Here is a 27,493-nt window from a genome sequence, read left to right on the forward strand (position 1 = left end):
TAAGATTGTAAGCACCTTACATGAATAGTGTCGAGATACCATGTAGTTTGAAAAAGGGGTATCTTGATTAATAGCTACGGAGTAATAATACAGCGAGGAGTAGTACATCAATCTCTACGGGTTACACACGAGACCAAGCCGTCACCTAGCTGGCGGCAAATCATGGTCGAGCATTTACTTGGACGAGAGTGTGGATCACGAAGCCACCTGGGCCAGCTTCCGGCGTTTGTTCCTCTCGTCTTGTTCGGCGAGGACGCGGGCTGTCAACGTCGCCGCCATTGAGTTGTTGATGCCCTTGATCCTTGAGTCTGTTTCCTTCTTTGCTCGACTAGCATCGTTCTTCTTAGACTTCTCGTCCTTCTTTTCCCCGTTTGCCTCCTCTTCTGCTTCTCCAGCCTTGCGCTTCTTCTTCTTTTCTGACTTGCCCTTCTTCAGCGTGTGTGTAAGGCCATTTGCTTGTAAATCTTCGATCCGCTTCTGTAACCTGTCCAAGTCTTTCTCAGTAGTTGGGAGAATGGCAATCACGTTCTCTTGAGTAAATGCTTCGCCACACTCCGGGCAGGCCTCTTCTTTGATCTCCGTGATGGCAACCTCTGCAAATACATGGCCGCATGGTACCAGATAGACGGATTTTGTTGCCGGTCCCATCTCCTTCATGGATATTGGGCAAGTCCACTTGTCGCCATTCTTGGAGAATTTCAGCTTCGCCACATCGCGAAGCGAGCGGATGCCCAGGGCTGCTGGTGTCACCTCGTTGGGGTCGTCCGAAGGCATCAAGCCCTGCAGAACTGCTTCGTAGTTGTAGAGTCTGCCTCGCCAGTCCGAAACGACTGCTTCCAGGTCGATGGGCGCGTCGCTGAGGGCGCAGTGCGCCCACGCATGGGCGAGAGATTCGAGGGCCGTCGCCTTGAGTTCTGAAATCGTCGGTGCGCGCGCTGCGTTCTGGACAAGCTCGCGGCGCTTGGGGATGGATCCGCCGTCATTGCCCATGGCTGCTGGTGGCCCGTGATGATTTGTAGTAACGGTATAGGGATAAGTATAATCAAAAGGATTCACAGAGTTTGGCGATTGTGCGTCACTCAGTTCATGTGGCGTTGCATGTGAGAGAGTTCTCAACGGAGAAGCCGCCGAAAGTGTCGAGAATAGTGGCGCTGCTGTTAGTGCCTGGCTCTTGGACCTTAATAGAGCGCCAGGGAGCTCACCCGCGGGCCGCCAGTGCGTATCGATAGCAGCTTTCCGCGCATGTGCCGCTGTCAGTGCCGGCATCAGGATTCTGCACTGTACTCCGAGCTTCGTCCCTATACAAAAGCAGCGCAGGCACAGTGCGGACAAACGCGCCGCGATACATGAGGCTTAACATACTCTTCTGGTCCTACCCCAACCTCATACCTCTTTCAAAGCACTCTGTCGGGGACGTCATGACAGCGTGATCGTAGGTTGCCAGCGAGGCATTCCTTTGTTTGTGTTACATTTCTCATACTTACCACTCTGCGACGACAATTTCCGAACTTTCATTAGTCTACACCTCATCGTCCGTCGCGCGTCATCCTATTTACCTGGTGCGGTTTCGACCTCGCAATCGAGTCGAGCCTCCGCGATCTTCAGCCTCGGTGCGGTTACATGGGACGCTTCCATTGAAGCTCTAGCTCGACTTGGGGACGATGGCGCAGGCACAGCAGCTCGCTCTCGAGCGACTCGAGTACATCACAAAGGGATTGCGGTCAAGGTGAGCTGCCATAGCGGGGGGGATTGTTCGGGTGATGCAGCCGGCTGACTTGGGTTGTCTAATCTTCAGGGCCAGCGACGATGTGCGCAAACGATCAGCAATTCAGCTTCGAGAGCTGGTGGTCGTATGCCATAGAGGTGAGGCGATACCGTGTTGCTCTTCCCGCCTTTGAGGGACCGCTCAATTAACAACCTCGCAGATCTCAGCCCCGAGCAATTTCTATCCTTCTACAACAACGTCAACAACAAAATCACCCAACTCATCACACATGGCAGCGACTCCGCAGAGAGGCTCGGCGGCATCTATGCCCTGGACTCTCTGGTCGATTTCGAGGGAGTGGATGTGGCGGCTAAATACACCCGGTTTACTCAGAACCTGAAAACCATCCTTCGTGGCAAGGACACCATGCCTATGCGGCACGCTGCGATTGCCCTCGGAAAGCTTTGCCGCCCGGGAGGAGCCATGATCTCCGAGTTGGTCGATTCAGAAGTAAACACAGCTCTTGAATGGCTGCAGAATGATCGGGTCGAGGAACGTCGCTACAGCGCTGTTCTTGTTCTTAGGGAGCTTGCGCGAAACGCCCCCACCCTCATGTACCAGTATATCCCAACCATCTTCGACTGGATCTGGGTTGGCCTTCGCGATCCAAGGCAGCTCATCCGCGAAACCTCAGCCGAGACTGTCAGCGCATGTTTCCGCATCATTCGTGAGCGAGACCAGGAGATGAAGCAGATATGGATGAGCAAGATCTACAACGAGGCAAGACAGGGCCTGAAAGTTAACACGGTCGAATCCATCCACGCTTCCCTGCTTGTATTGAAGGAGCTCCTTGAACAGGGAGGAATGTTCATGCAAGACCATTACCAGGAAGCCTGCGATATCGTCTTCAAGCACAAGGATCATCGTGACCCAACCACTCGCAAGACAGTTGTCCTGCTAATACCCGATCTGGCAAGCTACTCTCCAGCTGATTTCGCCCAAACGTGGCTTCACAAATTCATGGTCTATCTCTCTGGCATGTTGAAGAAGGACAAAGAGCGTAACGATGCTTTCCTCGCCATCGGAAACATTGCAAACTCCGTCAAGAGTGCCATTGCCCCGTACCTTGACGGCGTTCTCATCTATGTGAGAGAAGGCCTCAGTGTACAGTCTCGCAAGAGGGGCTCTGTTGACCCCGTATTTGACTGCATCAGCCGTCTTGCAGTGGCCGTCGGTCAGACGCTGAGTAAATACATGGAGGCTCTGCTTGACCCCATCTTTGCCTGCGACTTGACGCCTAAGCTGACACAGGCTCTTGTTGACATGGCCTTTTATATCCCACCTGTCAAACCCATCATCCAAGAAAGACTGCTCGATATGTTGAGCGTTGTTCTTTGCGGTGAACCTTTCAAGCCTCTTGGTGCGCCGCAGCCAAATACCTTGACCTCAGTGCCAACCATCACAAAGGACGCCAAAGATCCACAGGCGTATGAAAATCGCAAGACGGAGATCAAGCTTGCCCTCAACACGCTGGGGAGCTTTGATTTCTCTGGCCATGTTCTCAATGAATTTGTTCGAGACGTGGCCATCAAATATGTGGAAGATGAAGACCCAGAGATAAGAGAAGCTGCGGCTCTTACTTGTTGCCAGCTCTACGTTCGGGACCCAATTGTCAACCAGACCAGTTACCATGCCCTCCAAGTAGTTGGTGATGTCATTGAAAAACTACTTACTGTCGGCATCTCAGATCCAGAGCCGAATATTCGACGGACTGTGCTGGCTGCTCTTGACGAACGGTTCGATCGTCACCTGGCCAAGGCAGAAAACATCCGTATCCTATTCTTTGCCCTAAATGACGAAATCTTCTCCATCAGAGAAGTGGCTATTTCTATCATCGGCCGACTTGCTAGATATAACCCCGCATATGTTATTCCGTCCTTGCGAAAGACCCTCATCCAGATGCTCACTGAGCTTGAATTCTCGGACGTGGCCCGGAACAAAGAGGAGAGTGCCAAGTTGCTGAGCCTCTTGGTCCAAAACGCACAATCTCTCATTAAGCCATACGTTGATCCGATGATCTCAGTCCTTCTTCCCAAGGCTAGCGATCCCAGCCCCACGGTCGCTGCTACTATTCTGAAAGCCATCGGAGAGCTGGCCACCGTCGGCGGAGAAGATATGTTACCGTACAAGGATCGCCTAATGCCCCTAATCCTTGATGCCCTGCAAGATCAGAGCTCAAATATCAAACGAGAGGCGGCTCTTCACTCTCTTGGCCAGCTGGCCAGCAATTCTGGATATGTCATAACGCCTTACTTGGAATATCCTCAGCTATTAGAAATCCTGCAAGCCATTATTAGGACAGAAGACCAGAGAGGGCCGTTGCGCCAGGAGACGATAAAATTGATGGGCATCTTGGGCGCTTTGGACCCTTACAAACATCAGGTGAGCTGCTTGCCCTCCCGTTTTCCCCCATTGGCTAGACACCTTCTCTTCAAACACCAAACATCCAGATTAAAATCCACATGAAGTTTTACTAATGGATAAATGAATGCAGCAGGTTGAAGAGAAAACGCCTGAAATGCAGCGACGTTCTGAGTCAAACCAATTGACAGACATATCATTAATGATGACTGGATTAACACCGTCCAACAAGGAGTACTTCCCCACTGTCGTCATCAACGCCCTTTTGCAAATTCTCAAGGACCACTCCCTGGCTCAGCATCACGCCGCTGTTATTGAAGCCATTATGAATATCTTCAGGACTTTGGGATTAGAATGCGTGTCGTTCCTGGATAGAATCGTTCCTGCATTCCTGCTAGTGATTCGGTCATCCCCCCCTACCCGTCTAGAGTCGTACTTTAACCAGCTGGCGACGCTGGTGAGCATTGTGCGGCAGCATATCAGAAACTATCTTCCTGAAATTGTGGAAATTCTTCAAGAATACTGGAACAAATCTTCATCGTTGCAAACCACGATTCTGTATTTGGTCGAAGCCATATCGCGATCTCTTGAGGGCGAATTCAAAATCTACCTGGCATCTCTTCTCCCTCTGATGCTTGGTGTGCTAGACAAGGACGCATCTCCAAAGCGAACACCTTCTGAGAAAGTACTTCACGCTTTTCTGGTTTTTGGAGCCAGTGCCGAAGAGTACATGCATCTCATCATCCCTGTTATCGTTAGGACTTTTGAGAAACAGGGGCACCCAACGTTTCTCAGGAAGCAAGCCATCGATACCATTGGCAAGATTTCTCGCCAAGTCAATTTGAATGACTTTGCGGCCAAGATTATTCACCCCTTAACCAGAGTGCTTGATACGGGAGAGCCGCAGCTGAGACTAGCTGCGCTTGATACCCTCTGTGCTTTGGTCCAACAGCTTGGACGAGACTATATACACTTTATGGGGACCGTGAATAAAGTCATCAATCAGCACCAGATCCAACACCAAAACTACGATCTGCTGGTTAGCAAGCTGCAGAAAGGAGAAGTTTTGCCGCAAGATTTGACCTCAGACGCACAGCTTTTGGATATTGGAGATGAAACTCCTTTTGCGGATCTAAACAATAAGAAGTTGGAGATGAACGCTATTCACCTGAAGGCTGCATGGGATACAAAGGGAAAATCAACCAAAGAGGATTGGCAGGAATGGCTACGACGGTTTAGCACAACGCTGCTCACCGAATCGCCAAACCATGCCTTGCGAGCGTGCGCCAGTCTTGCAAGCGTCTACTTGCCACTGGCACGGGAGCTCTTCAATTCTGCGTTCGTTTCTTGTTGGAGCGAGTTGTATGAACAGTTTCAAGACGAACTGATCCAGAATATCGAGAGCGCCATCAAATCGGAGAATGTACCCCCTGATTTGCTCGGTCTTTTGCTGAATTTGGCCGAGTTCATGGAACACGATGACAAGGCGCTGCCCATTGATATTCGAGTGCTCGGTAGAGAAGCGGCTCGGTGCCACGCCTATGCAAAGGCGCTGCATTACAAAGAATTGGAATTTCTGCAAGATCAAAGCAGTGGTGCTGTAGAAGCTCTTATTGTAATCAATAACCAGCTACAGCAGTCTGATGCAGCCATCGGTATTTTGCGGAAAGCTCAACTGTACAAGGAAGGCATTCAGCTCCGCGAAACATGGTTTGAGAAATTGGAGCGATGGGAAGAAGCGTTGGCCTCTTACCACAAGCGTGAGAAGGAGTTGCCTGCTGATCAACCAATCCCCATCGATATCGTCATGGGCAAGATGCGCTGTCTCCATGCCCTGGGCGAATGGGATGCGCTCGCCAGCTTAACCGGCAGCACCTGGGCTAACTCTGCCCCTGAAGTCCAGAGAATGATTGCACCTCTTGCTACGGCTGCTGCGTGGGGTCTTGGTAAATGGGATTCAATGGATAACTACCTTTCGTCTCTCAAGAGGTACTCACCAGACCGCTCATTCTTTGGCGCCATCTTGGCTCTTCACCGCAACCAGTTCAGAGAGGCCATTGCCTGTATTGAGCAAGCTCGAGAGGGCTTAGATACGGAACTAAGTGCCCTTGTCAGCGAGTCGTATAATCGGGCATACCAGGTCGTCGTCAGAGTCCAGATGCTTGCCGAGCTGGAAGAGCTGATTGTATACAAGCAGTGCGATGAGAAGAAACAAGCCACCATGCGCAAGACCTGGGAGACTAGGCTGGAAGGATGCCAGCGCAACGTCGAGGTTTGGCAGCGGATGTTGCGGCTGCGTGCCTTGGTGATTGCTCCTTCAGAAAACATTCGCATGTGGATCAAGTTTGCCAATCTCTGTCGCAAATCGGGACGTATGGGACTGGCTGAGAAGTCACTGAAGCAACTAATTGGCTCAGATGCGTCGCTTGAAAGCTTGATTCCTTATTGGGATGACAACAAGCCGGCCGAGAAGCCGCAACCAGGGCAAGCTCCACGCACCCCTCCTGCTGCTCAGGTCATTTACGGCATGCTCAAGTACCAATGGGAACTTGGCCAGCAACCATCCATGAAGGCGTCAGGGATTGCCGAGCGGACTCTGTACTGCTTACAGCGCTTTACTAATGATTCGGCCCACCGTCTCGATCTTGCAAAGGCCCATCTTACCGCGCAGACTGGAAGCGACGTGACTCTGTCTCTGGAATATGGCTTCCAGAACCAGATTGACCCATCTGTAATGAGCCCGCAAACGCAGCGAGCATTGGTTGACCAGACGGTGCTGCTGGCGAAATGCTACTTGCGACAAGGCGAATGGCAGATTGCGCTCAACAAAGATGACTGGCAGAATACCAAGATCCAGGACATTTTGGCCTCATATTCGCAGGCTACCAAGTACAATCCTCGTTGGTACAAAGCCTGGCATGCCTGGGCGCTCGCCAATTTTGAAATTGTACAGACCTTGGCCGCCAGAAACGAGGGACAGATGTCAAGAGCGGATCAGACAATGATCATTGAACATGTTGTTCCAGCTATACAGGGTTTTTTCAAATCCATTGCGCTATCTGCCGGCAGCTCGCTTCAAGACACGCTGCGTCTATTGACGCTGTGGTTTACACACGGAGGCAATTCAGACGTTAACACGGCTGTAACCGAGGGCTTTACCAATGTCAGCATCGATACTTGGTTGGAGGTTATCCCTCAGCTTATTGCTAGAATCAACCAACCCAACAAGCGTGTCCAGCAGTCTGTACATAACCTCCTTGCCGATGTTGGTCGAGCGCACCCGCAGGCGCTGGTCTACCCTCTCACCGTTGCTATGAAGTCTTGGCAGAATAGCCGGCGCTCCAGGTCCGCGGCGCAAATTATGGATAGCATGCGCCAACACAGCGCCAATCTCGTTGCCCAAGCAGATACAGTCAGCCACGAGCTGATTAGAGTGGCTGTACTCTGGCACGAGCTTTGGCACGAAGGTCTGGAAGAAGCATCGAGACTTTACTTTGGTGATCACAACATCGAAGGTATGTTTGCAGCGTTGGAACCTCTTCACGCGCAACTCGAGCGAGGACCGGAGACGCTTCGAGAGATATCTTTTGCTCAAGCTTTCGGGCGAGACCTTAAGGAAGCTCAAGACTGGTGCCGCCAGTATGAGACGAGCGGTGATGTCAACGACCTCAATCAAGCGTGGGATCTTTACTACCAAGTGTTCCGCCGCATCACTAGGCAGCTGCCGCAGGTCACAAGTCTAGAACTCACATACTGTTCGCCTAAGCTCTTAAACGCCAAGAATCTTGATCTGGCTGTTCCAGGGACATACAAGAGTGGACAGCCCATCGTGAGGATCATGTCCTTTGACTCCACATTCACAGTAATCAACTCTAAGCAGAGGCCGAGAAAACTCAACGTTAATGGCAGCGATGGTATTTCATACGCTTTCCTGCTCAAGGGCCATGAAGATATTCGCCAGGACGAGCGTGTGATGCAGCTATTCGGCTTGTGCAACACCCTATTGGCCAACGACTCCGAATGTTACAAACGACACCTTAATATCCAGCGCTACCCCGCTATTCCACTTTCCCAGAACTCTGGTCTTCTCGGCTGGGTTCCGAATAGCGACACATTACATGTTCTCATCAGGGAATATCGTGAAAGTCGCAAAATCCTCCTCAACATTGAGCACCGCATAATGCTTCAGATGGCTCCGGATTATGACAATCTTACGCTCATGCAAAAGGTTGAAGTGTTTGGATATGCTTTGGACAACACAACAGGTCAAGATCTCTATCGTGTGCTGTGGTTGAAGTCTAAATCGTCTGAAGCTTGGCTAGAACGGCGGACGAACTACACTCGATCCCTGGGTGTCATGTCGATGGTAGGATATATCTTGGGTCTGGGAGATCGCCACCCGTCCAATCTCATGCTGGACCGCGTCACGGGCAAAATCATTCATATCGATTTCGGTGATTGTTTTGAGGTCGCCACCAAGCGTGAAAAATACCCTGAGAGAGTGCCTTTCCGACTTACGCGCATGTTGACATACGCCATGGAGGTTAGCAACATTGAAGGAAGCTTCAGAATCACATGTGAACATGTAATGAGGGTATTGCGCGATAATAAGGAGAGTGTAATGGCTGTGCTAGAAGCGGTAAGTTATCAACACAGAAATGGACACTCTACCAAGAGATCTGAAGCTAATTTTAACGTGATAGTTTATTCATGATCCGCTACTTACCTGGAGACTCACAAATGCCGCTTCTCCCACTGGACCAAATTTCCGGTCTGAACGCGAAGTACAGCTAGCAGGCCCTCATGCCATGCGGGCACGACGACAATCTATTTTGGACGCTGATGTAGCTCCATCTGAGCTGATGGCAAATGTTGAGTCATCGGCACCTCCCGGAAGGCACAGGGCCCGCACGAATAGCTCAGCGGTGCCAGATGGCATTCAGGCCAATGGCGCTGAAGAGAGAGAGAGTCAGAACGCTAGAGCAATCGAGGTTCTCGACCGGGTATCTCAGAAGCTTACGGGGCGAGATTTCAAGCCTAATGAGGAGCTGGATGTTATTAACCAAGTGAACAAGCTCATTATTGAAGCTACGAAGTTGGAGAATTTGTGTCAGCACTACATTGGATGGTGTAGTTTCTGGTAAATGTGTTGAAAGAAGGGCATATGGTTAGCGGAAAGAGAAACCCGGCAAGGCATAGCGAGAGAGCGTATTCTACAGAGTTATTGGCAGCACTTGAACATTAGAACTATTCAGGGAAAGAATTTGAATGCGGAATCTTTTTGGGCAGCGTGGTGGAAGTTACAGCAAATGTGTACGTATGGTGTACGAGTCGCTCTCTCTTCTCTGGGTGTGGCCTTGGGGAGTTTTGGAGGGGAGGACGGGGATTTTGGCTATGGCAGATTTGTTTGTGTGCCGGCCTGAGAGGTATAATTGTAATTATTTTGACGAGCGAGCAATTATTATTCTTCTTTGACTCAACAACATATAACTTCTGATTTAAGATTGAATAGCATGGCATTGTGGCGTTCATCTTGTGAGTTTACTCTGGCTCTTGTGGCTGTCTTCATTAAGTGTGGCCAGTAGCAATATGCAATGCATTATCACAATCTCACATGCCCATTTGGGTCTTCCCATCTACGCCATATCAGCAACCTAAGTGATATACGGAACTTACTTGTCATTGGCTTTTAACCTCTACCAAACAAAGCAAGTAAACTTTGAAAAACATTGACAGATTTGTGACCATGCTCTAATGTCTTTCAAATAAGAATTTAGCTTATCGTCCCTCTTTTGCTAGCTTAACCGCATAAATATCTTTTACTTAAAGACGAAGCCCCAACAAGGGGCATTATGGCAAACCTCATAATGAATAGCGCTGTGGTCATGCATACGAGTAGTTATCCGCGTCGCCGGGATATCGAGCTCTTTGAGTGAGTAGAGCTTATTCATCTGGGTAGTGGTGGGTGTAATATTCCGTCTAGGTTTCGTGGCGCCACTCAACAGTGAGATGAACCGTTGGGGAGGAATATATAATAAGCTGATGAAAAAGGGTGGTAAAATTGCGTAAGCTGAGTCGAGAATTGAGGCTATGTTATTGATGGAAGTTGGGACTACGGATAGAAGGAGATGATGCTGCGCTGCCGTGTAGCGAACTAATACCGAGATCTCGGTTGTCTAGCAGGAGTAAGGTTAAACATGAGAAGTAAAGCTGCCACAAGTAAAATAGGCTTGGCTTCAGTAACTTCTTTGGAAAACTGCGCCCGTCTAAATTCAACGTCTGTAATCTTTCAATCAAAGCCAACGTATAATAAAAATAAGCCGGCGTGATTGAACTTGAAGTTGAGACGCTTCATCGCAACCTTTTGTCTGTCTCTTTTCTGATAGCACATGTTTAAACATGCTCATGAACAATGCAGCATAACGATCGACAGCAAAAAATCTGTCAATGAAGTGAGAGCGCCTTGGTGCGTCAGATGATTGGAGTAGATAATCCTATCACCAACGTTGGAAAGTTCCAACTTCGCTATCCAGATCGCTTTAAAGAAGTTTGCTGTCTCAATACGAGGTGATAAGGGAGTACCAACAAGTATAGTATAGACCCCTTCTGGACGAAATGCAAATGAATGGCGACCATATTTGCTAGAGGTTGTGTATCACGCACGTTCTCGAAAAAGTATAGATTGAGTAATAAGCAAACAACAACAGAATGTCACTCGGAAGGATTTTCCCGAGAATAAATACATCCAGGAAAAATTGTATTAGAAAAAGGTCTTGTTTGTAGTGCATATCTTCCGTTAGTCCGACTCACGGACCCTTGCAAAGGAAGAGTTATCAACCATCACAAGCGTTGGGTTGCATGCTTTCTTCTTGTACAACAACTAGTGGCACAAAACTAGCAGCAAAACTGGAGCAATAAAATGCCATCGTCTTATTCTGTACGCCCCTGATTGATGGCATATGAAACTAAAGACGTCTGGCAGCTGAGAGTCATCCTGCATGGGGACCCCGCCCCTGCACATTTCAGCTTTGATGCGGCTAAAGGAGTAGGGTGTGTGTACGGTGTAGAATGCTGGGCATGAATTGAAAGTGTACATGTGGATTAAAAAAGGGGGGAACTTTATGTTTGTGCTGAAAAAAGAGAGAGATGCTCGATGGTATTCGTGTATGCTTGTATATAGCTTGATGTAACAACACATTGAACAAGAACATACGATAAAAGGAAAACGAAAAAGGCAACAGCCAAGTTTCCTTGTATGCAAAGGCGAAAAATTACGTATGCTTGTCCGCAAATCAAATCAAAAGGAAAACAAAAGCTGCCAACGCCACTTTGCAGTTAAGCATGCATCTCACTCCCTACCCTCCTACACAACTCCCCTATCATCCAATCAACCCCCCCTGAAGCCATCATGTGATGTGCATGCCTTTGCCCCCAAAGCGCATTATGCTTCCTTCTTGGGCCTCCTCGCCGTCCAGACCATGCTCCTCCCAATAATCTGAATATCAACCTCGTCAAAGTTCCGCCGCAGGCCCTCCTCAAACACGGCCTTGCTGTCCTGCCAGTTATCAAAGATGCCCTTTTCGTTGTAGATCTTCATGAGCCGCGAGGCGAAGAAATTCATCGGCCTCTCTTCGCCGAGGATTGTCGTGCCCACGAAGACGCCGTCGTCGGCAACGTAGGTTTTCAACACGTCAAACACTTTTGTCTTGCTCTCAGGGGGGCCCGCGAGGCAGTGGAGCAGGTAAAAGGTGCTGATGGAGTCGAACTTTTCGCCGGCGGGGAGGGGTAGCGGCTCGTAGATGTTGGCGACGACGGTGTTTACCTTGATGCTACTTTGTGCTTCGTTGATGCGAGCGGCGGCTTGGTTGAGCGTGTTGGGGTTGAGGTCGACGAGGGTAATCTCTTTGCACGGGGTTGAAGTCTCGACGGTTTTGGCGGGATAGTAACCCGTGCCGACGCCCACGTCGAGATGTTTTGTTCCTATTGTAGCTTTGAAGAGGGGAAGCTGGATTTTTGTTGTTGAGCATTGCCAGGCAAAGTGGTTTGATACTCCGAGAACCCAGAAATCGTAGAGTCGTAGCAAGAACGGTGTGTAAGTGGCCGAGCCGGCGTTCTGCTCCACTGGCGACGGCTTCAGATGCGTTGTATCAGACTCACTCATTGTGTATTGTATCAGAGGGCTGAATTTCGTAGAGATATATTACAGAAAAATGAAAATGAACAGTGGAAGGAAGGGGGATATATATGGCCTTGTATCGTGAGAAAGTTTGTTTGGAAACCAACAGACTACGTACGGCCTTATTAGCCATATATACAGACTGGTGTATATCTCGTGTATAGGCATATATATAGGTAATTGGTCTGATTAGTGCACCAACCAAAACTGTAAGCAGCTCATAATTGCTTGGCCTCCCCTCTCTTCATTGTTAGCAGCTTCAATTTGTCCCTTCAATACTAAGGGTGGGTATCCCGGATCTGGGCCACTAATATTGTTTGGTGATCCACTGATTCTTTGAATCTTCGTATCGTATAAGCAGAAGAGACAAAAGGGTTGGACGGTGTCAGCGAAGCCTTTTTCCGCCCTTGGCCATCATTCGTTCCTCGGCATGGCCATGCCCTATATTTTCCCCCATTAATCACCGACGTCGCACGACGTACGGAGCCGACAGGTTCTAGTCACCCGCGCGACAGGCTCCCAAATCCGACATGTGGCCCAATCGGGCGGGATTCTGCGCGACACCGCGGAACTGGTGCGTCAAGCTCAATGCGGTGAAGTCCCAGCCCTGGGAAACTTGGGGACTTTCAGACAAGCTTCCTCGCACTAACACTCCAAATAGCGCTGGCACTAAGGTTCGCTCGAGGCCGAGACGTTGGCCCCGCCCCAAGCTTCGAGGACTCTCCAGCCTCAGCTTCGCGCCGCGAGCCCAGCCACGGGCCAGTCTGCATGTGCCTGGGCGTCACTGGTGCTTGTGCTTGTGCGTGAGCTTGAAAGAACTGCCGTTCAGAGACATTTCCACATATCCCCACTCCATTGTGAATCCCGTCTCGTCCTTGTCCGCATCCCGGGCCCTTGTCCTGGTATGTGATCGGGAAGATTTTGGCGAATGGAGTAATATCTCGCGCCACTCGGCAGAGACTGAGCCAGTTTGTCTTACGGCTATTTGTTGGATAGCAGGATCGGAGATGCGATCTGAAGAGGATCCAGTTTTAGATGTGCCTATTTCCGTGCTCAAAAGGGGCCGTGGGCCGTGGAAACGTGGTGCGTGCGTGCGTGCTTGTCTGGCATGAATTGAGTTGTTGGGTTTCCAGCCACAAAAAGTTAGTTGTGGGAACATGGCTGCCGTGATCCGCAACCACGTTCTCATTTTCACACGCCTGTTTTTAGTAAATGCTGAATATAGAAAAAGCTTCGACCCCAGTTCTTTCAACTATCATGGCAACAGTCATCATCGTCGTCGTCGTCGTCAGCATCATAATCAATCCAATTATCATTTGACTTTATCCGTGTCCTCTAATGTCGTATTCTCCGTGATAGTTGCCACCTGCCGTTCATGATTGTATGAAACGGCATTATCTGTCCCCATCTTACGGCACCTCGGCTGTTATCGCTCTACTGCCCTTTTACAGTTCATCCTTCTTGTGCGAGTTTATCGCGTCCCCCTCATACTCACAAGCGGCTGGTGTTCCTACCTCCATCTTGTAGACACACTTCTCGGCCTCAGTTACTCTCCAGACCTCCTCCTTCTCCGCGCATCCGAGCCAGACGTCGGTTCGTCTTTGGGGGCCGTTCCAGCATGTCTGGCCGTTGTTGTACCGCATCACCATCCTAGGTCCACTGCCAAGGCTCTTACCATCCACCCTCTCGTCATCGTCTGCCATTTCAATATCGATTCTATCAAAGTTGCCCATGTTGGTGGAACCGTGGCCCTTTTTGGATTTCTGCATTGTCTTATCAAGCCAGCAGATTTCATAAGTGTATTCGCCAGAGTCAATCTCAGCACACTTGCCCTTGATGGCGCGGAAAATGTCGGATGGGCCATAGTCCTTCTGGAGATCTGACTGGTCTGCCTCAAGATCTCTTATCTTGTTTCTGAGATCTACGTCAGCCGCTTCGGCGTACTCTCGGGCAGTCCTGACTTCTTTTGACTCTGATCCATCGCTGGGAGTAGCGGCAATCAGGCCATTCTCGACGAGCCATTTGCGAAGAGACTTGAGTTTTTCTTGAAGCACGTTGCGGATAAATGGAGGTAGGTAAGCATCGAAGTTGTAAACTTAAACGAAGAGGTCTTAAGTCAGCAAACACGGAAAATAACTAAACTTTGGCAAAAATAGAAGCACCAACAAGGGGGGTAAGCTGGTAATACTTACGGACGTCTGTGTCCTCGCCAAACTCATCGAAAGCCTTCCAGTTCACTCCATTGCTCTCGTCATCCTCCTTAAGAATTTCGTTGATGTCAGACTCATGGAACTCGGCCTGGTCAGATTCAGCTTCACGGGCCGCGTAATCATCCCATGACCTAACGGCAGCCTTGACTCCCTCGTCGTTGAAGTTAGGGTTGTAATCTTCTTTGAACTGCTTGAGAATGGCCTCGAGCTCAATCTTCTTGGCACGCAGGACTTCGCGGTCTTCTGTTACCAGTCTGAGAGCCTCTCGGAGCTCCTCGACCCTGTCCTTGGCAAGGCCAACCAAGACACCAAGCTTGCCGCCAGCGCCTTCTTTCTTAACAACTCTGTTGCTGTCTTCCTTCAAGGCTTCGGCGTACTTTTGTTCGAGATCTGCTTTTCTAGCCTCAATGTTCCTTTTGTCTTGCTCCAGTATCGTAATGCGACGCTCGACCTCCTGACGGAGCTCCTTTGCCTCTTTGAGCATTTGCTGCTTTATAACACTGGCCTTTTCCGCGCTTTTCCTTCTCGCCTCAGCGAGCTTTCGGTATTCTTTGCCAATCTCTGAACAGCGGTCGGCACACTTGACGCCATTGGCATGCCTGTACTCGTCTGATCCGTCGCAGCAAACATCGTAATCACAGATGCCATCATTGACGTAGGAAAACGGAATGTAGGCTGGAAGGTGGCCCTTGTTGGCACACCAGAATCCAGGCAAGGACTGAGTGGTATTTGTAGTCCCCGTTGGGCTGCCAATCAGGGGCTGTTCAGGGGAAAGATGGTCGATGAAGGCACAGGCAGCGGTGCCGGGTTCGTCTGAGCCATCTGGACAGTCGCATGAGCCGTCGTTGACGCGATCCAGGCTGATTTTGATGGAGGGGTTGGCGATGCAGGCAAATACATCGTTATTCTGGTAGTAGGAGGCGACTAGATGGAGATTAAGGGTGTATAAATCAGCAATTGGACTCCAATTGGACCAGTGACAGTGACAACAAGCAGTTGCAATATAGCATGGACTGGCTCAAACTTACACTCGGGGCCAACTCCACGTGGCACGCTGCCAGCAGCAGCCACCGTGAAGGAGCACACGGCACCCAAGAGCGCCAACGACTTTGGGTGCTGCATCGCGGGCAAAAGACAAAGGCAATTGGAATGTCGACACGCAGATGGCTTGGAGGAGAAGCCCAAGCTCAACCTGTCGCCAACTCCAAGTAGACAAAGTGGCAGCTCTCCCCACCCTAGCCGGTCTCTAGCTAGAATCCGGCAAAGCTCCGGTACGCCAAGATAAGGTGGTCACTCCCCACATCGCGGGGTACCAGCAAGAAAGTACCCCTCCAAACGGAAAGAAAAAAAAAAGAAGTGATTCAGCTTCAACTACATATTACTACAGATTCTAATTATTCTACACCACCGCACTCTTTTTCTCTTCAGCCACCATGGCCCCTGTGCCTGACGCCACGGCTCTCAAGAGCCTCGAAACCCTCATCCAAACCGCTGGAACTCTCCTGAAGCAGCTCCAAGACGTCCTCGGCGAAATTCGAAACAAGCCAGACGCTCCCTCAGCTCCAGCGACCTCTTCCGCCTCAACGACGCCTCTCAACGCCCTCGCCCTCGCCCGTGATTCAGCAACCCTCATCAGGGCCCACGCCACCAAAGTCTCTCTGCTGATAATCAACGAGCCCTTCACCCCCAGCGCAGTCTCGTCCGTCGTGCGTGAGCTGGTCAAGGGCCCTATACCTGGTCTTGCAGCATCCGTCCAAGCATGTGATCCAAATATCTACACTTTGGCCTTTCGGCGCGAATTGGCGTCAAGATGCCAGCGCGTGATGTCAGGGCTGGCCGAGCTGCTGGCGAAGATACCCAAGGATGGTAAAGTCTTGGCAAAGGACAAGGAAGGATTCGGCGCTGGGGGAAAAGGCAGCATCGCATCGACTGGTGTTCTCTGGTCTGCGTGCGACAGTCTCGCTGCTCTTGCCAATGGCAACGTCAGCGGGTTCTTTGTACAAAAGATGAATGAATGGAAGGATACTCTCAACGATATCATGGAAGAGGTCAAAGAATGGGGCGACGAGGAAGCCGACGAAGACGACGAAGATGAAGATGATGCTGGCGACGACGACGTGGATGATCTTGCAGACGCAGCCGAATCAACCCACATCTCCACCCAAAACATGCTCGACGACCTCATGAGCTCCCACCAAAGCATCCCCGCCTCCGACCCCGACGGCATCCGCCCCCGCCTCGAATCATCCCTGCGCCGCCTCCGCCTCGTCATCATCCTCTACACAGCCATCACCAAGCGCCGCATGAAGAACCTCCCATCTCTCTCAAAAGGCGAAGCAGCCAGCAACTCGACGACAACGCAGCGACTAAACGAACTTGCGCCCCTGCTGCAGAAGCTTCCTGACAGTTTCGGAGACCTTGCTGGTGCGTTTTATGAGCTGCGGCCCAAGGAGATTGACGACGCCATGGACCAGTGCTTCCTTGATTCGTTTGCCGTCAGTGAGTTGCTGAGTGTGAGCTGGGATGGTTCGCGGGACGAGTTTACAGAGTGGACAGAAAAGTTTCAAAAGGAGATTAAGAGGGCATAAAAAAACCGTACAGCACATAGAACCTTGGGTATTAGACTGTTTTCACCTTAGCGTATCAATCAGCAAATGACACATTCATCACCCAATTCTTGCTAAAAATGCTGGTGATAGTAATACATTGTTGCCTTGGGGAGGGTTAAAAATGCTGTGAAAGAACAACACCGGTCGATACGTGCAAGCCATTGATTGGTAAAATTACTAGTACTGCCTACATTTATCGCCTCAGAGTGGGTACAAAATGCTATGAAGTGTAAAGACAAGTTAGTAGAGATTATACTGATTGCTCTCCATGAGGCCCTATCACATCTGCTGGAATACAATGTTGGAGAAAATTGATATGCTAATGACTATGTCCCCCCTCTGATTCACGCCTGTTGTGCTCCCTTTTCATGCCCACCCCCAAAAACTGATTTCAACCACTGCCAGCCCATCATCGCCTTCAATCGATCTCGCAAGATGCTCCATTTCCCTAGCATCGGTATGCTCCCCATGATATCAATAACATGGTACCTTGAAGCCATGGTAAAGTAAAACTTGTAGAAATTTTCAACCCGTTTGCAGCAAACAGGATGCTCCAATGGAACGGTAAAACGAGTTGTTTTAGAGAGGGGCGTCTCAGTGGAATTGTAAGACGCTTTGTAATAAAGAGAATGCTCGAATAGAATTGTAAAACGCTTTCCAGTAACGAAGACCACTCAATGAAACTGTAAAACAGTCCTCAGTAAAGAGCGTATCTCAATGAAGAGGGTATCACAATGAAATCGTAAAACAAATTCCTATATAAAGGACATCTTAGTTGAAATTAGAAAAAGGTTTCAGTGACGAAGAATGTCTCACTCAATATCAAAATTTGAAAATAATAATTCGAGAAGCTGTTTCAATCCCAAAAAACCTTAATATATATGCATATTTCCTTGCAGGGCTCCAACACGCGTATTGCAACCCAAATCCGTAAATGATACGCACCGACAAATATGACGACGCTTTTCCCGCTCCGTTCAAGAGCCAAGCCGCGTGTTCACGGTCGGAAACAATCTTGAGTGCCGGCACGAACACACACTCTCTGTATACAAGTTGGATAAAAAAACCGCTGATCAGTATTCATCTTGTGATGCTACTCTAATTCATAGCAAAACGTCCCACAATCGCTAATGCATACACCGTACTCACTATATACTTATGCCACACATCAAGGTTCCAAGCTGCAAGTCCATTCAACGCTGCCATCCTGGTTTCATAAAGCTACCATCAACTCCGTAACCATATCGATAAACGAATTGCACCCCCTTGTCCCCTCTATTCCAATACGTCGATCTTTACCCCCCAAGTCCCTTCCACTTCTTAATGCATAGTCTGACCAGATTCATGTTCAAACACGCTAGACTGTCCTAGCTGTTTATCTTCAGCGCCATCTTCGACTATAGGAGTGTCGGGAGTAATAGTCAGCTCCGGTGTGTCGAGGAAAGGCGGTATGTGGTGTGAACTGTTCGCTGCGTCGCTAGCACTAAAAGTAGACTCCTTGCTCATATCGGAAGTTTCGACCCTAAGGCTTCGCTCTATGTGCTCGACGCCAGACTCCTCCTTTTCTTCATCAACCTGGGGAAGTAAACTGCCCACACCCTCAGCCGTCTCTGTCTGGTTAATCACAGAACCATCATTGATATTGAAGCCAACAGCTTCAGCCAAGCTGCTGAAATTTAGCATGGGCTCGCTCTCCGTCTCGCCGTCACCACTATCGCTGCGATTGCCCATGCTTTGTCTCTTGGCAGCATTGGCATCTGAACCGGCCAATCCCTGCCCAGGATAGCTTCCTGCAGGACTATCTGCTGACGAAGAGCCAATTGAGGATGCATTGCTCATATGCCTTAAATGCGACCCTGCTCGGGGACTTGAGGTAGGAATAGGAAGCGAGGTTGACGAAGTCGCTTCCGTTGCGCCAGGTTGAGTCTGCGGCCCTCGATCAATCCCTTTGCCCTTGTCGCCGGCGGGTTCTGCCTTCTTATCGTGGTTTGGAGCATCTGGTCCTTTGGATGATTGCGATGCCGCCTGCATTGCCGCCTCGAGTCTGAGTTCACTAGCTGCGCTATTGCCTCGCTTACGACCCAGGCTTAAGGAGAAACTACTTCCACTGGCTCCGCTGAGGCCACCCCCATAAGGATCTTTGCCCTGTTTCTTTAAAGCTTTTCGCTCCGCCTTTTCACGTTCCTTTTCTCGCTTCTTAGCCTCCTTTTGAAGTGCTTTTTCCACCTTGCGTTTTCGTTCTTCTTCGGTGGCAAGAGACAGTCGAACCGCTTCCCTAAGCATCATGTCCTCGAGCTCTTCCATACGAGAACGACGAGTGCCATCTGGATTCCGACTTGGCGTCCTCTCGGCAGGCTCCTGGCTCTCTGTAGCCTCGGTTCCGCCCGCGGTTTGCCCTCCTCCGGGAGTGGTTGTGCCGCCGCTGCTCCCCGTATTTCTCCTACCAAACCTACTGGTACGTATCCTAGACCGAGACTCATTGCCTCCTATCAAAAAGGCTGCGGTGTGGAGAGCAGTGGCTGCTGCAGCACGACGTGCCTGATGCGCACGCGCTGCGGCCAGCTTGGTAGCCCAGTCCGGTCGGATGCGATCAGTAGTGATTACGTTGGGTGCGTTAACGGACAAACTATGCGCCCTTCTCCGCCCAGTCGTCGCAGTACCTGGGACCAAAGTAGAGCTGAGGGAGCTTTGAGAGGACATGGCGGTATTAGAGGCGGTGGCGGACGTCGCTGTTGGTGCAATAGCCAAGCCGCGTCGAAAGGAAGGTGGTTCGTATGTAACGCCAAACTCGGGCATCTGGCAGTAGGGACAGGCGGAAGGCTCCGATATAAGCAAGTTCGGAGAGTCCTCTGCGGAAAGACCCTCGTTTGGATCCCGCGCCTCGCCGTTAGGGTGGTGTTCGGGAAGATGAGGGTCGGTTCGCTTGATTTGGACAAAACATTCGCTGCAAATCGGCTGATCACAGCATCTTGTACGGTTGAGGTAAGGAGGATACATCAAGAAACAAATGGGGCATTCTTCTGTAGCTTTGTAAAGATTAACCTCGAGCGGTTGGCCGTTGACGAAGGGATCGTGGGGAAGCTGAATCTCCTTGGGGCTCAAGTCAGTGGAGGATGCATTGCGGGAGCCGACACTCAAGGCGGCAGCTAATGCTCTCGCCCTTGGCTTGATGGAGCCCTTCAAGGGCCCAGCCGTTGATGGAGACGGTAACGCTGAGTTTGTGCCTGAGCCACTAACATCTGAGGCAGTTGAGAGCGTCCTGGGTCCCATCTCTACCGTCAGATTGCTAAGACTAGGACCGGCGAGGAAATCACTTGACGGTGGCGGCGGTCGAGGCATCAACTCAGGATCAGGAGGCGCGTCGGCCTCCGGGACGTCCAGACCACGGGCGACCGCCATGAGCTGGTGTTCAGCCCAGTTAGAGGACCAGTCATTAAGGCCGCGCCAAAAAGGAGCCAATTTTCGCTCAATCTAGTTCTTGCGAGTTAGAGGCTAGTAACAGCATAGACATTGAGTCAACGCACCTGCAGCTGTCTGACGACAGCCTTGTTGAAATCCTCAGTCCCGACATACGTTCCCATGGTGACAAGATAGCCTCCATCAACGTGTTCGTCTCTTATGCTCCGTTCACGTTCTTGGGCTCGTAGGACTCGCTCGCGCTCAAGCTTCCTAGCTTCTCGTTCTTGCTTTGTCTCGCGATGTTCGAACGGGACATCCGGTCGTTCTCTGTTTCGAGACGAAGAGCCACTTCCTATGCTAAGAAAGCTACGCTCAGTCCTCCCTGGCAGAAGGCGTGATTCCCCCGAGGCGCCGCGGCCGTCGCCCATCTCAAAGCGTCGCTCCCGGCCATCGGAATAGCCCTCGGGGTAATCGGAGCGAGACTCTTTTGTGTTGTTATTGCCCATTGTGAGTGAGCGTGTGCTAGAATGTGAGAAAAAGGAAGATGTAGAAAAAGCGAAAAGAAACAAAAAAGGACTCGGATGGTAACGCGGATGGGAGATGGATTTCCGTAGAGGGACAGCAATCGAAGAGCCGCCAGGTAGTGACCTATCGCCGAGTCGACTGTGAGCCAATCCTTCTCCAGCCTCAAGCCTTGAATCCGGACTTGATGCACCCTATTCGCAGCAGCTGGTGCAGAGATGCCCAGGAATCAATTCAATCATGCGCTGGAAAACGGCGCTCGACAACTGGGAGTGCAAACAGTGGCACGAAGAGGAGTAGCTGAGCGGCAAGCACCAGGCCTCAGCTTCCCAGCGATCCGCCACACAAACAACGGGAGCGACTTCAGCGACTTCAAACGGCTGCACAGGGCAGATGTTGCATAGCGCAGGTTGTTTTTCGCAAATCGACGCCCGTAACAGGCAGCCAGAGCCTCGCTGCAGCCAGAGATTCGTCGGGCGCTGTGCTGGGGCAAAGGTTCGAAGATGCCGGTGGCGAGGAGCAGCTCGCGGCTGGTAGCAGCAACTCGATCCGACCAGCCAGTAGCGGGGCCGGATGGATATTGGCTTTGGCGATAGCGCAATGCGCAAAAGCGGGCGGGACGGATGGGCGTTGGAGAGTGAAATGGACAAGATACGGACGACAAAAATGAAGATGAAGCAGCAGAGACGGATACCGAGGCAGATGAAGCTAAAGATGAGCGGATGCGAATGCGATGCTGCTTTTGGGGCTGCTGTTGTTGAAAGCGGGACGAGCAGAGCACAAGGCCGTTGCTTGGAGGTGATTCCGTCGGTCGCGGTCAGCCTGGGCAGAATTGCGCTTTCCCCCACCTTCTGAAAGACGCAACAAGATGGAGAGCTTCGGGCTGCGCCAGGAAAATGGCGAAGCAGAGGTACCCCGGCCAGGGGAGGTACAATCCGGAGTCCGGAGCTGCTAAAGAACCGCCAAAACGACAGACAATACACGCACACATGCGCAATTGGGAATATATGAGCTATATTATGGAAGTACAAATCCTCTTTTTCATGAACGTTTGTTTAATGTATCAATTCAAGTAAAAGTATTTCATTCAGCAGGAATAGCAGGAATAGCAGGAATAGCAGGAATAGCAGGAATAGCAGGAATAGCAGGAATAGCAGGAATAGCAGGAATAGCAGGAATAGCAGGCATAGCACGTGCAAAGGCGTACAGTTGAAGCAGCTTGTAGCTATACGAAGTAACTCTTGACATGCTCCACAGGAGCCTCATGCAGCAGAAGCACCTGTAAGAGCGATATCTGGCAGCCAATGCGGCACACGACCAGGAATATGCGTCTGCGGACAAAATTATGGAAACTGCGCCAGTTACAGATTATACTCGTGCATATAGGAGGCCTCTGATCAAATGCAGCAGCTGCTAATGCGATAAAAACAATAGCACACACCATGATAGATAAAGCAGTGTGCTCATGATTACAGCATTCCCTAGCTCTTGGCTGCTCTATCTCAGCATTAAGGCCAGCACGCCACCTACAGCCCTGATGCTGCACCCAGCTGGATTGCGCTGAAGCTACGGCTAGGCCAAGAGTACTTGAAACATGCAACTACACATCTGCCCAACAAGGTTCTTTCAGCCTTACCATCTCGTAAACAGAATATGCCTGTCTAGCCCTGCTTTCAAAAAAAAAAAAAATTCTCACCGACAGTCAAACAATATATACGGCATCGCCTCTCTCAAGGTGCAATCAAGCTCCTTATAGAATAATCCGGTCAGCAGCCCCCCAGAGGTACCGCTCTGCGAAACGGTACTTTCGGGACAGCCGGATTCATCCACTCGTACGCGTACGTATCTTGGTAGGCGCCGCAGTTTTACTCGCAACGTTAAAAAGACTGGTAACTCAAATTACTTGCTTCAATAATATAAACGATGATGGGCTTGTAACTTGTAATCCCTGGGCTGCTTATTGCTTACCATTTGATTGGTTTTCATTGGGTATTTTGGCTTTTTTCGATAATCTATCCAACAGCTGTTTGTTCATCCCTTGGGCTGTGTATTGATGAGTTCCTTCAAACCCTGCGACTACCGGAACCGGACTTTCGTCTCAGTTAAGCCTCATCTAGCAAATGCACAAAACCGTTAGTCCGTAATCCTTCCGGATGACTGCGCGCGCACCATTATCCGTTATCCTAGCGGTGTGCTGTACTTTTGATTTATCTTGCTTGCGCACTATATCTCGACTCTATGATACCTAGGTAGATAGAACTTTCAGTCTTTACAAAGTAGCTTCGCAAGACAGACTCGCAGCCCTGAGGTATGTCTACAGACATTGAATTGCCTACTAAGGAAAGGCGGTTGCTCATGGTGAGATCATTGATCGGCATGCCTGCGAGTCAACGTCATCATCAGGGCACGCATGTGAATAGTGCCCCTAGCTTCCGACTTGGCCGTGGGAAGCATTTAGCCGGCCAAGAGATTAGCTGAGGTTAGTTTCAGATTGATGCTAGTAGTCGTAGGTGGATACCTACATGTGTAGAAGCAGTTGTTGAAGACCTATCAAGTATATGTTTCTAAAGAAGTAAAATAAAGTAAAACGAAATGCTATAATTCTATGGCGAGTCTATATATGCTCTTGATTATTAGATGACTGTCTGATCCTTCGTCTCAAGTGTAGAGCTCATTCTTAGGGTATCTGTCTTTGATCAACGCAGTACAATGCAATGCAGTGCAATCTCATGCAACAACTGTTCATCATTTCATCATTCACTGCCGAGTCATCTTCTCGGGGCCCACGATTGCAGCCAATCTCTCATCCTATCAATGTCTGCTCTTTCGCCTTCCGCAGCGGCAACGCACCATTCCAGATCATAAGCCTTTTCAGCGGCCAAAAGGTCTGCTAGCTTGCGGCTGGTCTGGCTCGTTTCGTCAACACAGAGATATGCTGGTTCCGACGGGTTGAGGGCCCCAGGCAGAAGCGGCTTCACGATGGGGAGTACTGCAGCGGCAGATGACCGCTTGGGCTCAAGGCCAGAATTCACTCGCCCAGTTTTGCACCATTCGTTGGTGCAATGCGGTTTTCCACATCCCGTAATCAGCTGGCTGAGATATCGCCTCTCTATTCTTCGTCGTAAAGACTTTCCTTCCGGATCATGCATGCTGACATACAGAGGTCCAAAGCAAATTGAGCAGAGGCCAATATCGTTTGCCGGGCCCCTGACGGGCGAGCTCGGGGTGCCGATCTGTCCCCTTTGCCCAACGCCGTACAGTGTTCGCCCGCAGTTGACATTTCGACAGACAATGGGCTTCGATCGGACCGCCTTGTCAAGCTCATGGTGCTTCAGGTGGGTTTCCATGTCTCGCAGGCGAATGATTTTATCACATAGATGGCACTCTGTAGTACGAGCCCCGTCTGCCAATTCATGGGCTGACATTCCTGAAAGCACAACTTCGGGTGACGGGTTAAAGGGGTCTCCTTCTTGAGGCACTTCAAGATGGCAGAAACGGCAGAGGATAATCTTTCCTGGGCAGACGGTTGTGCGGTGGCGCGCTAGATCTGCGAGCGAGTTGGTCGAAAACTCACAAGACGGGCAGTTGTAATCTGTGTGATACACTCTATCGTGCTTGGATTTGCTTAGAGGCGAATCTCCGTGAGCCTCATCGTGATCGCAGTGCCAATGGGCCTCGTACTCGGGCGAGCCCTTTTTGAATACCGACTTGCAGATGGGACAGAGAATATTGTTCCTCAAACAGAAATTCTGGTGCAAAACCATAGTTCGCTTCGGGACCCATTGCAAACAATTCGTACATTGCTCTTCTTCCGCAGAATGCTCCTCTTTGTCAAGTTCCATCGGTGCCTCGCTTGTTGGTCCGTCCAGAGGAGCAACCTTTGCCCGGATAGTGTAGGCAACTGGCGTTGATGATTTTGCATCCGAATCGGGATCTTGATAGCCGTGGACAGATATGAGTAGACTCTCCGCGTCTTCGAGCTCGATATTTGTCGGCATTATCGTTATAGATTTAGCGCCGTACTGAGCAGGTTGGAAATTTCCAAAGACATGGACAGCCTCTCGAGGTAGAGCTCTTTGTTCACGCGATTTGGGGGTGACAAAAAGATCCAAGCTGTCCGCATCAGATATGCCACTTAGAGTGACGACCAAGTTCTGTGATCGGTCCCAGGACGGAAGCGTGTAATCGACATATTCACCAGGTACCACCCGGCCTTCGACGTCCTTCCAAATGTCCAACTCGCCGCCCTTGGAACTCTCAGAGGAGACCGATTGCCCCTGTGCCATGATTTGGCGCATTGTCTCTCTGGCCTGCTCTTCATTCAGGGCCTCAATATCAACCTCCAAATCTGTATCAATTACACAGACACCGTCACCATCGGGCGCAAACTTGTCCACAAGCAGCTTGAAGGATTCTCCTTGTGCGCCTTGAACAGGTATGACTGTGTTCTTTGTCAATGTTGTAAAGTTTTGCCGTAGCTGGCGTTCTAGCAATGGCTTCCAATCATCCGGATTATATCCAGCTTCGAGAGGTCGCAGCCGCACATACGTTCCTTTCTGAAGCTGCTCAGCATGTACTGTAATCCGACTGCCTTTGGCGACGGCATTTTGAGTTATGGGATCCTCAGTATCTTCAACCTCTGCATTGTCTGAGCTCGACGATACGTAATCATCAAGCCCAATGGCAAGAGCCTCGAGTAACAAGGAGCTCAAGCCCATAGTCCCCTCGGGAGCAGAAAATTCTCTGATACCAGCATACACCACATTGTGATTTTTCGGGTTCACGAGTCGGAATATCAAAGGATTAGGGAGTTGTTGAGTTTCCTGCCCGTATACTGGAGTGGTAAAGTGGCTGGAGCCGAAGTAACTGTTGCTGCCAGACGTTGCTGCCTGAGAAGACGCAGCTGAGAGCAGCTGTTGAAGAGCAGACGGAGGCAGAATGATTTTGTCTCCCGGGAGCTTGCTGCAGATCGGATCGGACTGAGGGAGGATCGCGAACGCGTCTGACCAGCGGAGAGAGACTGGCACGTCCATGGTGCTGCCTTACTCGGTCTTATAAGCGCCCAAAGGCAGTTTTGCGCTATGTAACAAGTATAGAAGGTGAATTGCAGGAGAAAGACGAGGGCAAGGAGCTACAGAATTGCACAGAAGTTGCTCAAGCCAAATAGCTTCCGTGTCAATAGCTATCGCGAGTCTTGAGATTATAAACCGAAAGCAAGATTACTTGTACGCCATCACGAGGCGACAGCTGAAGACGCGGCCAGAAACGCCTAGAGGGGCAATAGTGATAAGTCAGCATTCTGCCAATTTCCACGGTGTAGCACAGATGCAGGGAGACTCTTGGCGGCTGCGATAAGATAGGTTACACGTGCGGTATCACGTGGGCCGCATGTGCCACCTTGTTGCTTGGGAAATATCCCCATCACGGGCCTATCATCTGGTCAACGGCCAGATTTGGGGTTGCTTTTCAAGGTACGAAAAGGACGGATGACTCCAAAGAAAGTACAAACAGTTGCTACCAGGACAAACTGGTTAGAAACAGAGGAGAAAAATACGGGAAAGTCGTTATGCCACTGACGGGCCACGATGCCCCGCAAATAGCACTACTCGCTATTCAGCCGCGATACGACCAGATCCAAAGCTCTCCCCCACGCCAAGCGATCTTGCTCACCAGTCCGGACGGTGAACGGCATCTCTCCGCACTTCCGGCACATGAAGACCCTGAATGAAACGAAGAGGCGTCAAGAGGGGCCTGTAAGACAGCTGTAGTCAACGCAGCATTCTAGTAGGTGGGCGAATCAATAGCGATCGTCCACAACGTATTCTTGTGTACTACTCGAGGTCATGACATCGAGTATGACTTGCTAATTGGCAGTGATTCAACAATGCAATGACCAAACGCCGTTGACTTTGTCTGTCTCTATCTAAGGAGGTGGTCCCCCGCACTCTAAGTACACAGATTCGGCATGCGGCCGCCTCGTCGGTGATCCTCCGTCAAAAGGAGGAAGGATTCAGATATTGGGGTTGCCAGCCGTTGGGACGAGATGAAAGCTGCGAACCAACCTCCCAAGCGCTGCTAATCATTGCCCGCCCTGACTCGTCCCTTAGATTTCCCTGGAAATGACGAATCTCTAGGGACGTTACATACCGGCCAGACGTGCTACATAAACGCATTACGTCTTGGCCGCCCATTCGCCACAAGCAATCCCTCCATCTCAGCCGATGATCCATATCCGTGGGAAGGGTCTGGCCTGGTGGAGGCTGCTTCGGTGCTCGGCGCTTCTTCCCCTTGGGCTCACCTTTGCAACAGCCATCAATCAACCCATCGAACCACGTTCTAGGTACAAGTGCTGCAGCCGCCGCTGGCGCTGCTGGGAGCATGAAATGAGGAGCTCAGCGCACGAGCTACCCGCCAGCAACAGGTCCCCCCATCTGGTCATCCGGCGCCCCCA

At 50.5% G+C, this 27,493-nt stretch overlaps 6 protein-coding genes across 6 annotated transcripts; 2 read left to right on the forward strand and 4 right to left on the reverse strand.

Moving 5' to 3' along the window:
• Nucleotides 1-195: 195 nt before the first annotated feature.
• On the reverse strand, nucleotides 196-990 carry TGAM01_v209139 (hypothetical protein; the record flags this gene model as incomplete). The annotated part of the gene is made up of 1 exon (XM_018802051.1): nucleotides 196-990. The coding sequence occupies one exon, from the start codon at nucleotides 988-990 to the stop codon at nucleotides 196-198; it is 795 nt and encodes a 264-aa protein (XP_018664876.1).
• A 671-nt stretch (nucleotides 991-1,661) lies between these two features.
• TGAM01_v209140 (FKBP12-rapamycin complex-associated protein) lies at nucleotides 1,662-9,270 on the forward strand (the record flags this gene model as incomplete). Its single annotated transcript, XM_024550492.1, has 5 exons — nucleotides 1,662-1,726; nucleotides 1,796-1,863; nucleotides 1,926-4,147; nucleotides 4,260-8,765; nucleotides 8,830-9,270. The coding sequence occupies 5 exons, from the start codon at nucleotides 1,662-1,664 to the stop codon at nucleotides 9,268-9,270; spliced, it is 7,302 nt and encodes a 2,433-aa protein (XP_024404779.1).
• Nucleotides 9,271-11,567: 2,297 nt separating this feature from the next.
• Nucleotides 11,568-15,634, reverse strand: TGAM01_v209141 (protein kinase C substrate 80K-H; the record flags this gene model as incomplete). The annotated part of the gene is made up of 4 exons (XM_024550493.1): nucleotides 11,568-12,247; nucleotides 13,798-14,397; nucleotides 14,495-15,436; nucleotides 15,541-15,634. 4 exons carry the CDS (start codon nucleotides 15,632-15,634, stop codon nucleotides 11,568-11,570), a joined length of 2,316 nt encoding a protein of 771 aa, XP_024404780.1.
• A 311-nt stretch (nucleotides 15,635-15,945) lies between these two features.
• On the forward strand, nucleotides 15,946-17,100 carry TGAM01_v209142 (hypothetical protein; the record flags this gene model as incomplete). The annotated part of the gene is made up of 1 exon (XM_018802055.1): nucleotides 15,946-17,100. One exon carries the CDS (start codon nucleotides 15,946-15,948, stop codon nucleotides 17,098-17,100), a length of 1,155 nt encoding a protein of 384 aa, XP_018664880.1.
• A 1,341-nt stretch (nucleotides 17,101-18,441) lies between these two features.
• TGAM01_v209143 (hypothetical protein) lies at nucleotides 18,442-21,026 on the reverse strand (the record flags this gene model as incomplete). Its single annotated transcript, XM_018802056.1, has 2 exons — nucleotides 18,442-20,592; nucleotides 20,646-21,026. The coding sequence occupies 2 exons, from the start codon at nucleotides 21,024-21,026 to the stop codon at nucleotides 18,442-18,444; spliced, it is 2,532 nt and encodes an 843-aa protein (XP_018664881.1).
• Nucleotides 21,027-23,810: 2,784 nt separating this feature from the next.
• On the reverse strand, nucleotides 23,811-26,075 carry TGAM01_v209145 (hypothetical protein; the record flags this gene model as incomplete). The annotated part of the gene is made up of 1 exon (XM_018802057.2): nucleotides 23,811-26,075. One exon carries the CDS (start codon nucleotides 26,073-26,075, stop codon nucleotides 23,811-23,813), a length of 2,265 nt encoding a protein of 754 aa, XP_018664882.2.
• Nucleotides 26,076-27,493: the final 1,418 nt, after the last annotated feature.

This window comes from Trichoderma gamsii (assembly GCF_001481775.2).
Source record: "Trichoderma gamsii strain T6085 chromosome Unknown Scaffold_42.2, whole genome shotgun sequence".
In the NCBI taxonomy this organism is placed as follows: Eukaryota; Fungi; Ascomycota; class Sordariomycetes; order Hypocreales; family Hypocreaceae; genus Trichoderma; species Trichoderma gamsii.